Genomic DNA, 12,826 nt, shown 5'->3' on the forward strand with positions numbered 1-12,826 from the left:
GGGGGACAGAGAGGTGGGGACGCTAAGAGATTTAGAGACTTTCATGGATAGATTTGAGGTGCAATTATATGTAGGAATCAAAGAAGAGAGGAGGCAATCTATTTGTAACCAAACAAGACCCTATGGGGCCTTCCAGGCAGAAATCACAGCCCACCACTATGTCCTCTGCCTGCCTCTTGCTTGTAAAAAAAAACAAAAAAACTTTAGGCTACCAGGCCTTCTCTGAGTTACAGAGTACTTTTAATCAGAGAAGTGAGTAAATGCAGAAAAAAAGGAAAACAGTCAAGCAAAACAAAATGATAATATTTTAGGGACCTCCCTGCTGATCCAGTGCGTAACACTCTGCACTTTCACTGCAGGGGGCATGGGTTCCATCCCTGGTTGTGGAACTAAGATCCTGCAAGCCGCCTCATGCAACCAAAATAATAATAGTTTAGGCACTCGAAAAAGTCAAGAACCTTTAGTTCCATCTCATGCGCTATAGGTAATATCCTGGGCCATGTTCTTTAAGCTGTTTTGCAGATACTGCAGCCTCCACCAGGTTGAAGAACTTAATGGTATGCTGCCCACAAGCACATAACTCCAGACCAGAAGGAATCAGAAGGTTGAAGAAGGTTGATGATGTTGACTCCTGATTACCTCACTACGAACCAATCAGAAGAACGTCCATGAGCTGATCATACACTCCACAATCTCTCTTCTTCACCCTGTCTTTAAAAACCTTTCCCTGGAAGCCTTCAGTGAGTTCAGGCCTCTTGAGTACTAGCTGCCTGGACTCCTTGCTTGGCATCTGCTACAAACTTCACTGCCACCTGGTGTCAGTAGATTGGCTTAACTGCACATCCAGGCAAGTGGACCAAAATTTGGCTTGATAACATTTTGGCTCCCAGGTTTTTTGACTTGGGTAACTGAATGAGTTATGGCCCCTCCCCTAAATAGGAAATATACAGGAAGAAGTACATTGGTGGGGATAGTGATGATGGGGGAAGGGATGAAATGATTAAGATAATAAGGTGACCTTCTTAAAAGTGGAGATTGAGAGTGATGCCTTGAGGGACATTCAGTTTGGTAGGCAGTAGGTAGATAGGTTTGGAGTTTGGGGAGAGATTTGGTGCTGGACATCTAGATTTTTTTCATCATTAGCAATGTAAATCGTAGTAGAATCTATAGTTTTAATGAAGCTATTCAGGGAAATTTTAGAGAGTGAGAAGAACAGTAATCTAGAGATGTAAGTCTGGAGATATCCACATAAGCAGGTCAGGAACAGAAAGAAGAGGATGGAGAAGAAACAGCTGGGGAAATAAGAAAAAGAAAAAACAGAATAAAGGTGTTTCAAGAAGAGGAAACCCTTAAGAGTCCTTTGGAGGTTTCAGTCTTTAAAATTTTAGCCATTTGCATGGGTGTGAAGTGGTATCTCTTTGAGGCTTGAATTTGCATGACTGTGAGGAATAATGATTCTGGATACCTTCCCAGATGCTTACATTAACCTATCTTTATTTGCAAAAAGTCTGCTCAAGACTTTTGTCCATTTTTGATAGATATATAAAGAATATATGTGGAAGGAAACTGATGTTTATTTATTTGGCCTTGCCGCAGGGCATGAAGGAAGTTGCCAGGCCAGGGATGGAACTCATGTGCCCCCTGCAGTGGAAGCACAGAATTTTAACCACTGGACCACCAGGGAAGTCCCCGAACTGATGTTTTTTTAAATGTTGAAGGCAACTGATATTTACTGATACAACCTAAATGATTGTCGTTGTGTTTAGTCATGTCCAACTCTTTCACAATGCAGTGGACTAGCCTGCCAGGCTCCTCTGTCCATGGGATTTCCCAGGCAAGAATATTGGACTGGGTTGCCATTTTCTTCTCCAGGGGAACTTTCTGAACTTGTCTCCTGCACTGGCAAGCATATATTTTACCACTGAGCCACCAGGGAAGACTTACAATAAAAACCTTTTTTGTATGCAGTCAAGGGAAAACTGAATGACTCTGAAACACGGAAAAAAATCTTGCATATATGATGTTGGATAACTTTAAATTATATATTTAAATTATATAAAACATAAATACAAAAATCAAATAACTTTAAATTGCATAAAATACACTTAGGCTTAAGTAACTTTAAATTATACTTTATCCATTGTGCTTATTACACATCAAGCTCTTTAAAGGGGCAACTGTAACTTCTCCATGGACTAACGGAAAGATCTTTGTGGTGTGGTTGGAAGGCAAAGAAAACCCACCTCACTGATTCAGTTTGCCTAGGATTGAGCCGGAAACCAAACCAGTATGGTGCATGCTTAGGTGAGGTTTTTGTGTTTGTGTATTTAGCAGTAGACGCTGTCAGAAATACAGAAAATATAGACAAATGAACTATTTAGGGACTGCATGTGGGAGCACAAGCATTGTGTGGGAAGAACTGCATGCTGGAGTCAGCTTGGGCATTTGACTGCGAGTGCTGTGTGGGCATCTCGTTTTCAGCTCTATCCCTAGCTCATTCCTACAGTACTTTGCACGGCTCCTGAATCATTCTTGTGTTTTCAGTATTTATTTTTTACGCAGCTGTCGGGAGCCCACTGCAGACACACTATATCGAAGTCTTTGTGGGTGGTGCCAGGCTGCTCCTTTTTAAAAACAACCTAGGTGATGGTGAGTGCACCTTCCAAATGTACCTCTGGCCCATTCTCATGGCACTCTAAAATGATTTAGAGCCCCATGGGCAGGCCAATCTCCAATTAAGTATCGATGGAGTTGGTGTAGATACTACATTAACGTTTCACGAGAGAGCCTCTTTTTTTCTTTAAAAAGTTACCCAGGCCATACAGTTGGGACCTGCCCAAAGCGCCGCGACCTGGACCAGGGCGGGGCTGCAAGCCCCCTACCTGCGGGCGCGTGCTCGGAACAGCCGCGCACGCGCACGCACTCGCGCACGCTGGCGCCTTCCTCCGGGCGCCCGGGGTCGGCGGCGCGCGGGGCAAATGGAGTGGGTGCTGGCGGATGCGCTGCTCTCGCAGAGCCGGGACCCCCGGGTCCTGCTTGGGGCGCTGTGCCGCGGGGAGGCATCTGCGGAGCGCGTGGAGACCCTGTGTTTTCTTCTGCAGCGACTGGAGGATGAGGAAGCGCGCGGCGGCGGCGGCGGCGCGGGCGCGCTCCCGGAGGCGGCGCGCGAGGTCGCCGCCGGGTATCTGGTGCCGCTGCTGCGGGGCCTGCGCGGGTGCCCAGCGGGCGGCGCGGATGACCCCGGTCCCGCGGCCCGCCAGCGCCGGCGAGTGCTGAGGGCGGCAGGCGCTGCCCTGCGCTCGTGCGCCCGCCTGGCCGGGGGCCCGCAGCTGGCGGCCGCGCTGGCTGAGGAGGCGCTGTGCGACCTGCTCAATGCGGGGCCTGCGCCCGGCCTCGACGGGGCCGCCGAGGCGGCCGTGGAGGTGCTGGCGGCCGTGGGGCCCTGCCTGCGGCCTCACGAGGACGCGCCCCTGCTGGAGCGAGTGGCGCGGGCCGCTCTCGCGCTGGCGCTGGGTGGGGACAAGGCGGGGCCTTCCCAGGACGCTGCGGCGCTGGTTGCCGGGCGGCTGCTGCCGGCTCTGGGCCGCTGCGGCGGGGCGGCGCTGCGAGCTGTGTGGGGCGGGCTGGTCGTGCCCGGGATGCCTGAGGGGCCGGGCCGCGTCGGGTCGCAGCTGCTGATTCTGAGCGCCCTGGCTGAGAAGCTACTGCCCGAGCCCGGCGCAGACAGCGTGCCCGCCGCGCGCGAGGCGGGCCCGGACGCCCGGCGCTGCGGGCGCTTCTGGAGCACGGTGCAGGCCGGACTGGCCTGGTCTGAGGACGCCCTGACGCGCAAGCGGGCGCGCTACCTGCTGCAGCGGGCTGTGGAGGTGTCGGCGGAACTGGGGACCGACTGCGCGTGCGCCGCCGACGAAGGAGCCGGTACTTGCCTCTCTGCTCCCTGGCCCACCCCTCCTTGACTTTCTGCGAGGGAGGCCCTTCTGCTTCCGGGGCCGTCTCCGCGATTCGTCCAGAATTTGGTTATTCTCGTGGTCCCCATAGAGCCTGAAAAACCTTGGGAACCTCATCTCAAGGGTGTTCTCTGAACTGTAGCAAATCACTGCAGCACTGTTAGAACAGTCCGCATTTAGGATAAATTCTCTTACCCAGAGCGGGTGGAATACTGCATTCGTGGAATAATTTAGGAACTAGTCCAGCAGGATATTAACAGACCAAAATTGCACTATATAGTGGACTCGTTCAAATAGAAAAGAAGGGATAGCACTCATCAAATTGAAAGGAAAAGTATTTACATGTATTGACCGACGAATTGAGCCTTGAGTATTAGAATTTTGTCATGGGAAAACCATCACAATCCTTCGGTAGTTCTCTTAGGAGGATTTATTAATATTAGTTAAGTATATGGGCCTTAAGTCGACTTTTGGCAGAGGGTATTTTTGCATTGATTTAATAGAATGAGGTTTTAATTTTTTTATTTATTTTACGTTTTGAGCCTGTGCGTCCTACCAGTTTTTTACAGGATAAAAGTAGACAAAATAGCAAGGCCTCCCTTTAGTTTGGTTTGTTACTGTTGATCAGTTTGTTCACTGAAATAAATGTGTGAAAATACACTTCAGTCATCTTAAATTTATTTTGATCTATCAAAGTCCAAAATGGATTGATTGAGTCAAAACTGCCTCAGTGGATGGAAATTTTCTATCCTTTCAACTGTGGCTGCCTACCTATTTATACTAGTAAAAGATTTTTGTTCCACTGAAGTTGTGAGTAGATTAGATTTTTATACACGTTTAAAACATCAGACAGTAGATATTTTAATAGCCTGCAAGTTGGGGATCATCCAGTGAGAGTTGTCGCTGGAAAACATTTTTTAAATTACCAAAGTTAAGCACTCAAGTGTCAATCATTCTGCAGTTTTAAAGATAAGGAATAGTCTTATGCTTGCCTCCCATCTATATTTCCTTCATTTCAAAGAGCAGCCACTTTTACCTCTTTTAGTTGATTATTTTGGTGTCTATCCCTATATCTTGACGTAATCTAGTAATATCATAAAATCCTTTATCCTATTTGCAATTTTGATTAAATGTGAGTTCAACAAAATTACAACTAGGGCAGTACTGTTCACCAGTGATCTATGTAGTAATCTATGATTTATTTTTTCCTTCCTGCAAGTTTTCCCTGTATTTGTCATTTATGTTTGGTTGCCTCCATACTTACCACTAATTCAGCCCTAGATTCTTAGTTAGTTGTTTAAATCTTTCCTGTACAAAGTGAGATCATCAGTCATTATAAATTTTCTTGAAGAAGTCTCTTCTGAAGTCCCATTACAAGCTCAGCCTTGTGCACACCACTGACATTCTTAGATCTGCCTTCACTTTCATCTGGGGGACTCCCTTCACCTGATCTCTTGTTGAAGATCTTTTCCTGGAGTTCTTATCTTCAAGATCTTGAATATCTGATAATTTAATCAAAGGTTCCTTTATGTCTTTTCTGTCAATTCAACTTGACACTTTTTTAGTTTCTATCTCCTGGAAATCCCCATCTGTTTGTGCCTGTTGTCTACCTTTTCCATTAGATCCTTTAACCTACTAATCATAGGTATATATAAGTTCCATTTTTGGACCATCTTTGAGTCTGATTTTGTTTTCTGTTTTATCTCTTGACAATGAGATTACCTTTTTTCAGTAGCAACTGCATTATTTATGCCTTAGAGGTAGGTACTCTGTTAGATTGTTGGGGTTGAGTCATTCTAGTTGAGCTGGCTTTGGATTTTGTTATTGCTGTAGTTGGCATATTGTTGTCTCCTTATATTTAGAAACAAAATTTTCTATTTAGAAACTAAATCTAGAAACTGATTTTCTTTTTTAAACCATATCAGGCCCAAGTCTGTTTTGGTGGTCTGAGAAGAAAAAAGATGAACTTCTAAAGTTTTGGGAAAACTATATTTTAATTATGGAAACTCTTGAAGGAAATCAGGTAAGTGTTTTCATATTTTATCAAATCCTGTATAGGTGCAGTTTCTTTCTTTTTTTCCCCCAAACATTCTGTAGAACCAGTACAAAAAGGTCAACTTGGATATAACATAATGGAATACATTAACATACTTTGTCTTCCAGCATGAGTGAGTAAGTGAGTGAAGTCACTCAGTTGTGTCCAACTCTCTGCAATGCTATGAGCTATAGCCCAACGCTATGAGCTATAGCCCGCCAAGCTCCTCTGTCCATGGGATTTTTCAGGCACGAATATTGGAGTGGGTTGCCATTTCCTTCTCCAGGGGATCTTCCAGACCCAGGGATCAAACTCAGATCTCCCACATTGCAGGCAGACTCTTTACCATCTGAGCTACCAGGGAATCCCGTTTTCTTTTCCAGCATAGCTGCAATTTAAGGTTGAATGTGAACTCAGGAAGGAGGAGAGTGAAAGAGCTGGCTTAAAACTAAATATTTAAAAGAAAAAACTAAGATCATGGCATCCAGCCCTATTATTTCATCGCAAATAGAAAGGGAAATGGTGGAAGCAGTGACAGATTTCCTCTTCTTGGGCTCTAAAATCACTATGGATGGTGACTGCAGCCATGAAATCAGAAGACAGTTGCTTCTCGGCGGGAAAGCTATGACAAACCTAGACAGTGTGTTGAAAGGCAGAGAGATCACTCTGCCGATAAATGTCTCTATAGTCAAGGCTGTGGTCTTCCCAGTGGTCACGTACAGTTGTGAGAGCTAGACCGTAAAGAAGGCAGAGAGCCTTCAAACTGCGGTGCTGGAGAAGACTCCTGTGTTCCTTGGACAGCAAGGAGATCAAACCAGTCAGTCTTAAGGGAAATCCACCCTGAATACTCATTCAAAGGACTGATGCTGAAAGTGAACCGCCAACTTTTTGGTCACCTGATGTGAATAGCTGACTCATATGTAAAGTCCCTGATGCCTGGAAAGATTGAAGGCAGAAGGAGAAAAAGGGGTCAAGAGGATTAGATGGCTGGATGACATCACTGATGCAATGGACATGAACTTGGGCAAACTTGGAAAGATGGGGAGGGACAGGAAGGCCTGGCGTGCTGCAGTCCATGGGGTCACAAAGAACTGGACACAGCTGGGGGACTGAACAACAACAACGTAAACTCGGGATCAGGAAATTAAAGAATACTTTGGTTGACTTAATTTATCATTCAAAGGATTTGGTCTTATTTGATCTTTCCTTGACATTTACTTCTAAAATGTTTGTTCGTTTTTAGTTTCTCTATGTTATAGATAATCTCCAAAGAAATACACAGTGAGGAAAATGTTACTTAAAATCTGAGGTCAATTGTTATTAAGTAATAATGACCCTTTGATTTTGTAGGTTTTCTTTCTTTTCTTTCAATTCTTACATCTTTGCATTCTCTGGTTCTGAGAATAGAAACCTGAAAAAAACCTAAGAAAAAAAAAAAACCTGAAAAATCATTTTCAGATGACTTTGAATTAATATAGGAACATGGAATTTTTAAATTAGGAATCTCTTTAGAGGTTAACATTTAGATTGACATTCATTAGAATCATCCTGGTGCCTTATTAAAGTATCAGTTGCTGGATCTGGTCTGCAGAGTTTCTGATTAGGTCTGTGGTGTGGCCTGAGAATTCAGATATTTTACATATTCCCAGGAGATGCATACGCTGCCGTTCTAGGGACCACACTTGGAGACCTGTTATAGGGGTTCCCAGTATGTAAGCTGGAGATCGCTGGGGGGCCAGCCATCATGGAGTCACTGTGAGGTGTCAGTCTAAACCCATTGTTTGTTGACTAAAGGAAAGAAGTACTCATATGTGCTAAATGTATGTAGATGTGGGGATGAGGACTAAACGAAAAACAGTTCTAAATTTATATAAACTATGGTTTTCCTTAATCAGTGCATCCATAACACCCTCACTGTTCAGAAACTCTTAAGTTAGTTGCCTTTAGTTTGTAGGATATGTACATTAGACGCTGGTATTTGCAGGAGTCTAAGAAAAAAGAGTGTTGAACCCTCAGCTGGCTCTGTGTCTAAATGTGTGGCCTTGAACAACCTGAGTGACTAGAGAAAGCATTTCAGTATTTTTTCATCTTTGTAATATTGGTGTTATCAGCCGTACCTGCTTCCCGGGACAGTTAAGGATTACATGACATAATTTATGATATTCTATAAATGTAATGTTACTGTAACTATGTTCTAGGTTATATTTATTAGCTTTGCCATATTCAGTCTTACTTGAATTTGTATGATTTAAAAACTGGAAAAATCAGGCACCTTCTGCACATTTTTTTGCATGGGTGTGGTGGGGTCAGGGAGGGTGGAGGTTGTGGGGGGAAGAACAGAAGAGTGACTTATATAAATATGTAACAATACTTTGGTTTTTAAAGGTGAATTTTCATTTCCTATGGCTTTTTGCTTTTGTTTTCAGATACATGTTATAAAGCCAGTTTTACCAAAGCTAAACAGTCTGTTTGAATACGCAGTGTCAGAGGAAAATGGTAATGGTTGCTTTTATTTTGATTTTTTATGATGCATCATTTTCCCCCTTATTTTATAATTAATTCTTGTTCATTGTGGAGAATGTTATATGCATATATAAATTCACTGCTACCAGGAGACAGCTGCTAATATTCCAGATACGTACCTTGTGAATTGTTCATAATGTTTTTTCTCACTCAGCAGTATATCTGAGTGCACTTACCTATGTCCTTAAATAGTCTTTGAGAATTTAGTTTTAAATGGCTGCAGAGTTTTCTGTAATTTAGAGGCATGGTAATTTTATAAACTTATCATTATGGAAAATTTCAAACATTTACGGAAGGAGAAGAGTTTGTATGATGAACCCTATCACCTAGCTTCTGCAGTGATCAACTTGTGGCCAGTTTCTGCCTTATATTGCATGTGGCCTCATTTGCTCCCTCTCCATCAAATGATTTTGAAGCACATTCCTAGACAACATATCATTTCATCTGTAATTATTTCAGTATATATCCTTAAAAGATAAGGACTCTTTGGTAATGTTTTATGTATGGTGTATTATTCATTTTTTAATAAGCATTGTTTGGTATTATATATACTAACTGCTTTTCAGCTTTGTTCTCTTAATATATCTGTTTCAGTGTTAAAGTTGCTTTCTTAGAGTTTCAGCCATTGTTCTGTAGGTTGGACTTCTGGGGAAGGGAAAATTCTAAGATACTATTTTAAATACAGTTTTTAAGTCCTTAATCAGTACTATATTATGAGGGTTTTTTAGGAGAAATAAAATGAAACTGGAGCTTCCTAAAATTATCTTACGAAATTAAGTTTAGATAAATGAGACAACTAAACGCAGGCTAACGTTTGTATTCATATAAATGATGAAATGCTGCATTATCATGTTTACACGTGAGAGTTAACCTAGGCAAATGGCTTTCAGTGCCTGCTTTAGATAATTACAACTTTAATAGTGTGACCCCTTAGGAATTGAGCTTTATTCAGCTGATTGCTATGGTTGTTTTCTGATACACTGGAATTTTTCACAGACTATAAGAATCTATAGTCTCACCTGGGGCTAGAATTTAATTAAATCCTGTTATGACTTCACTTACGCATTTACTGTTAAAGTGATTCTCTTATTACCACATTTTGCCCACAGCTCTCGGCAAAACAAACCAAATAGCAGTGACATATTTTGAAAAATTACCACTGCCAAAGAATTGAACAAGCATCTTGATGTAAATAACATACAAAAACGGACCGGTTTATTTATAGAATGCTATGAGTTTAAAATGCTGAATTTTTTTCCTAAAAATGTTAAGGATATTTGAAAAGAGTTAAAGTATCTCTAAGGTACATACTTATTTCATTTTTTGTTTCTCACTCATTCATGTATTTACTTACTAGATGCACACTTAGTGTCCAATACCTACGGAGCACTGGGGTAAGTGGTGAGACAGAAGAACTATTTTTCACTTGATTTTTGGTCTGTTTTCCACGGAAAACTGGCTTTGATTATAAAGTTCTAGACAGACAACAAAGAAGTGGCAGGAATGGAATACTAGTGAGGCCATTCCTTGGTGAGGCAAGCAGCCGAGGCCTGCCTTAGGGGTGACTCAGTGGGGCAGACAGCTCTGGGTGCAGAAGCCCTGAGATGGCAGCGGCTCCGTGGGGCAGAGACTGGACTAGTGGGGCACAGCTTGGTGGTGCGGGACGGGTAGCCTGAGGCTGGAGTAGTTGTCAGGGGCAGTTTCATGCCTGCTTTGGATTTTGTTCTGAGTTTTGAGAAGCCACTCAAAGGTTTTAAACAGAGGAGAGACAGTTTCGGGTTTCTGTATGAAAAATGGATTGAAGTAAGGAGAGAGAATTGGTTGAAATCACCCCAAACCTGAAGTTCCAACCTGCTTGTGTGGAGTCACATTTAATTTTGTACACTGTAGTCACCATGACATTCGCTTGCAGTCTTTCTAAATGAAACTGAAAATGGAAGACCAAATACTGAAGTTGCTTTGGTTATTCAGTAGTTAAACACCTTTGAACATGATTGTTGTAATGAAGTTAATGTGTTTGTGTGTGTGTTTATGAATATATAGTCTGTGGAGCAATGTAATGTGAGAATCAAAGTCAACTTTGGATGTTTATTTTCATAGGATGCTGGCTCTTTCACCCATCCTGGCATCTGTGTATTTATAAAAGAATGTTTGAAAGTGAAAATAAAATCCTGACTAAAGAAGGCGTTACCCATTTTTTGGAACTGTATGAAACAAGGATTCTTCCATTTTCACCAGAAATTTCTGAGGTAATGGCAGCCTCTCCCTTCCCTTGTTCCCTCTGTCAGAAGATAAGAGGCGAAGGCACTTGTTGTATTTTATGTGGTCTTCAAAAGTATATACTGGGGCTTGAAAATCGCAACTAACACTGTAGAGATTTGGTGAAAACAAACCCTATGTCTCTAAACGAGGCTCTCATACTTGGGCTTTGTCGACAGGCTGCCTGCATCATTACCGTGATGAAAGGTAGTCCTTTGTTATCTGTATTCTGAACAAAAGTCAGCAGCATGAACCCTGGGATAGAAGTGTGTTAGATCACAATAAACTGTGGAAAATTCTGAAAGAGTTGGGAATACCAGACCACCTGACCTGCCTCTTGAGAAACCTATATGCAGGTCAGGGAGCAACAGTTAGAACTGGACATGGAACAACAGACTGCTTCCAAATAGGAAAAGGAGTACGTCAAGGCTGTATATTGTCACCCTGCTTATTTAACTTATATGCAGGGTACATCATGAGAAACACTGGGCTGGAAGAAGCACAAGCTGGAATCCAGTTTGCTGGGAGAAATATCAATAAACCTCAAATATGCAGGTGACACCACCCTTATGGCAGAAAGTGAAGAGGAACTAAAAAGCCTCTTGATGAAAGTGAAACAGGGGAGTGAAAAAGTTGGCTTAAAGCTCAACATTCAGAAAACTAAGATCATGGCATCTGGTCCCATCACTTCATGGCAAATAGATGGGGAAACAGTGGAAACAGTGACAGACTTTATTTTTTTGGGCTCCAAAATCACTGCAGATGGTGATTGCAGCCATGAAATGAAAAGATGCTTACTCCTTGGAAGGAAAGTTATGACCAACCTAGATAGCATATTAAAAAGCAGAGACATTACTTTGCCAACAAAGGTCCGTCTAGTCAAGGCTATGGTTTTCCCAGTGGTCACGCATGGATGTGAGAGTTGGACTGTGAAGAAAGCTGAGTGCCGAAAAATTGATGCTTTTGAAATTTGGTGTTGGAGAAGACTCTTGAGAGTCCTTGGACTGCAAGGAGATCCAACCGGTCCATCCTAGAGGAGATCAGTCCTGGATGTTCACTGGAAGGTCTGATGCTGAAGCTGAAACTCCAGTACTCCAGCCACCTGATGCGGAGAGCTGACTCATTTGAAAAGACCCTGATGCTGGGAAAGATTGAGGGCAGGAGGAGAAGGGGAGGACAGAGGGTGAGATGGTTGGATGGCATCACTGACTCGATGGACATGGGTTTGAGTAAACTCCGGGAGTTGGTGATGGACAGGGAGGCCTGGTGTGCTGCAATTCATGGGGTCGCAGAGTTGGACACGCCTGAGCGACTGAACTGAACTGAACTGAGTGATACTCTCTCCATGGTTCTGAAGCACTGAATTACTGCTCTTTGTCTAGTGATGCTACTCCTCCAGTTCTGAGTCAGTGAACTCCTGTCTGCTGTACTGAGCAGGGGCTGCCTTTTGAGCTATGTTATTAGAATGTGTACTTCCACTTCTCAGAAATCACACAAAGTGATGACACTGTGAGAATTACAGCTGTGATTTTAAGTCCTGTTATGATGACGTGAGTTGGATGATCACAGACTTAGGAACAGTAATTTACCTCTCATTTAGAGGTAACCTAAACGTAATTATCCAAGTACATGTACAGTGTTTTAGTATGCATCCTTTTTCTACATTCTCCTAGCCTTCTTGCACTTCCTGAAAGCATGCTTTTGTCTACTGATGTTTTTGAAGATATACTTTTCCCCATTTATCGTCCAGGCATAGGCGCTTAAGTTTTCTCTTGGGTATCTTTCTGTTTTTCACTGAAGTGAAGTTGCTCAGTTGTGTCTGACTCTTTGCGACCCCATGGACTGTAGCCCACCAGGTTCCTTGGTCCATGGGATTTTCCAGGCATGAATACTGGAGTGGGTTGCCATTCCCTTCTCCGGGGAATCTTCCCGACCCAGGGATCGAACCCAGGTCTCCCACATTGTAAGCAGATGCTTTACCGTCTGAGCCACCAGGGAAGCTATCTCGTTTTTCACTAGTCACTACCTTTATTTTCTACCATGTGTCCTTTCTTTGGATTCC

At 43.1% G+C, this 12,826-nt stretch overlaps 1 protein-coding gene across 2 annotated transcripts in view; it reads left to right on the forward strand.

Moving 5' to 3' along the window:
• Positions 1 to 2,941: 2,941 nt before the first annotated feature.
• TARBP1 (TAR (HIV-1) RNA binding protein 1) overlaps positions 2,942 to 12,826 on the forward strand; it is a 62,021-nt gene continuing 52,136 nt past the window's right edge. For both annotated transcript variants that reach the window (XR_009696043.1, XM_061161464.1), the window contains exons 1-4: positions 2,942 to 3,918; positions 5,873 to 5,970; positions 8,409 to 8,478; positions 10,606 to 10,754. Coding sequence is in view for 1 of the 2 variants with exons in the window: in XM_061161464.1 (XP_061017447.1) it covers positions 2,979 to 3,918; positions 5,873 to 5,970; positions 8,409 to 8,478; positions 10,606 to 10,754 (1,257 nt within the window). In the remaining variant the exon portion in view is untranslated. The remainder of the gene's footprint in view (positions 3,919 to 5,872; positions 5,971 to 8,408; positions 8,479 to 10,605; positions 10,755 to 12,826) is intronic.

The sequence above is a fragment of the Dama dama genome, chromosome 15 (assembly GCF_033118175.1).
Source record: "Dama dama isolate Ldn47 chromosome 15, ASM3311817v1, whole genome shotgun sequence".
Taxonomy (NCBI): domain Eukaryota; kingdom Metazoa; phylum Chordata; class Mammalia; order Artiodactyla; family Cervidae; genus Dama; species Dama dama.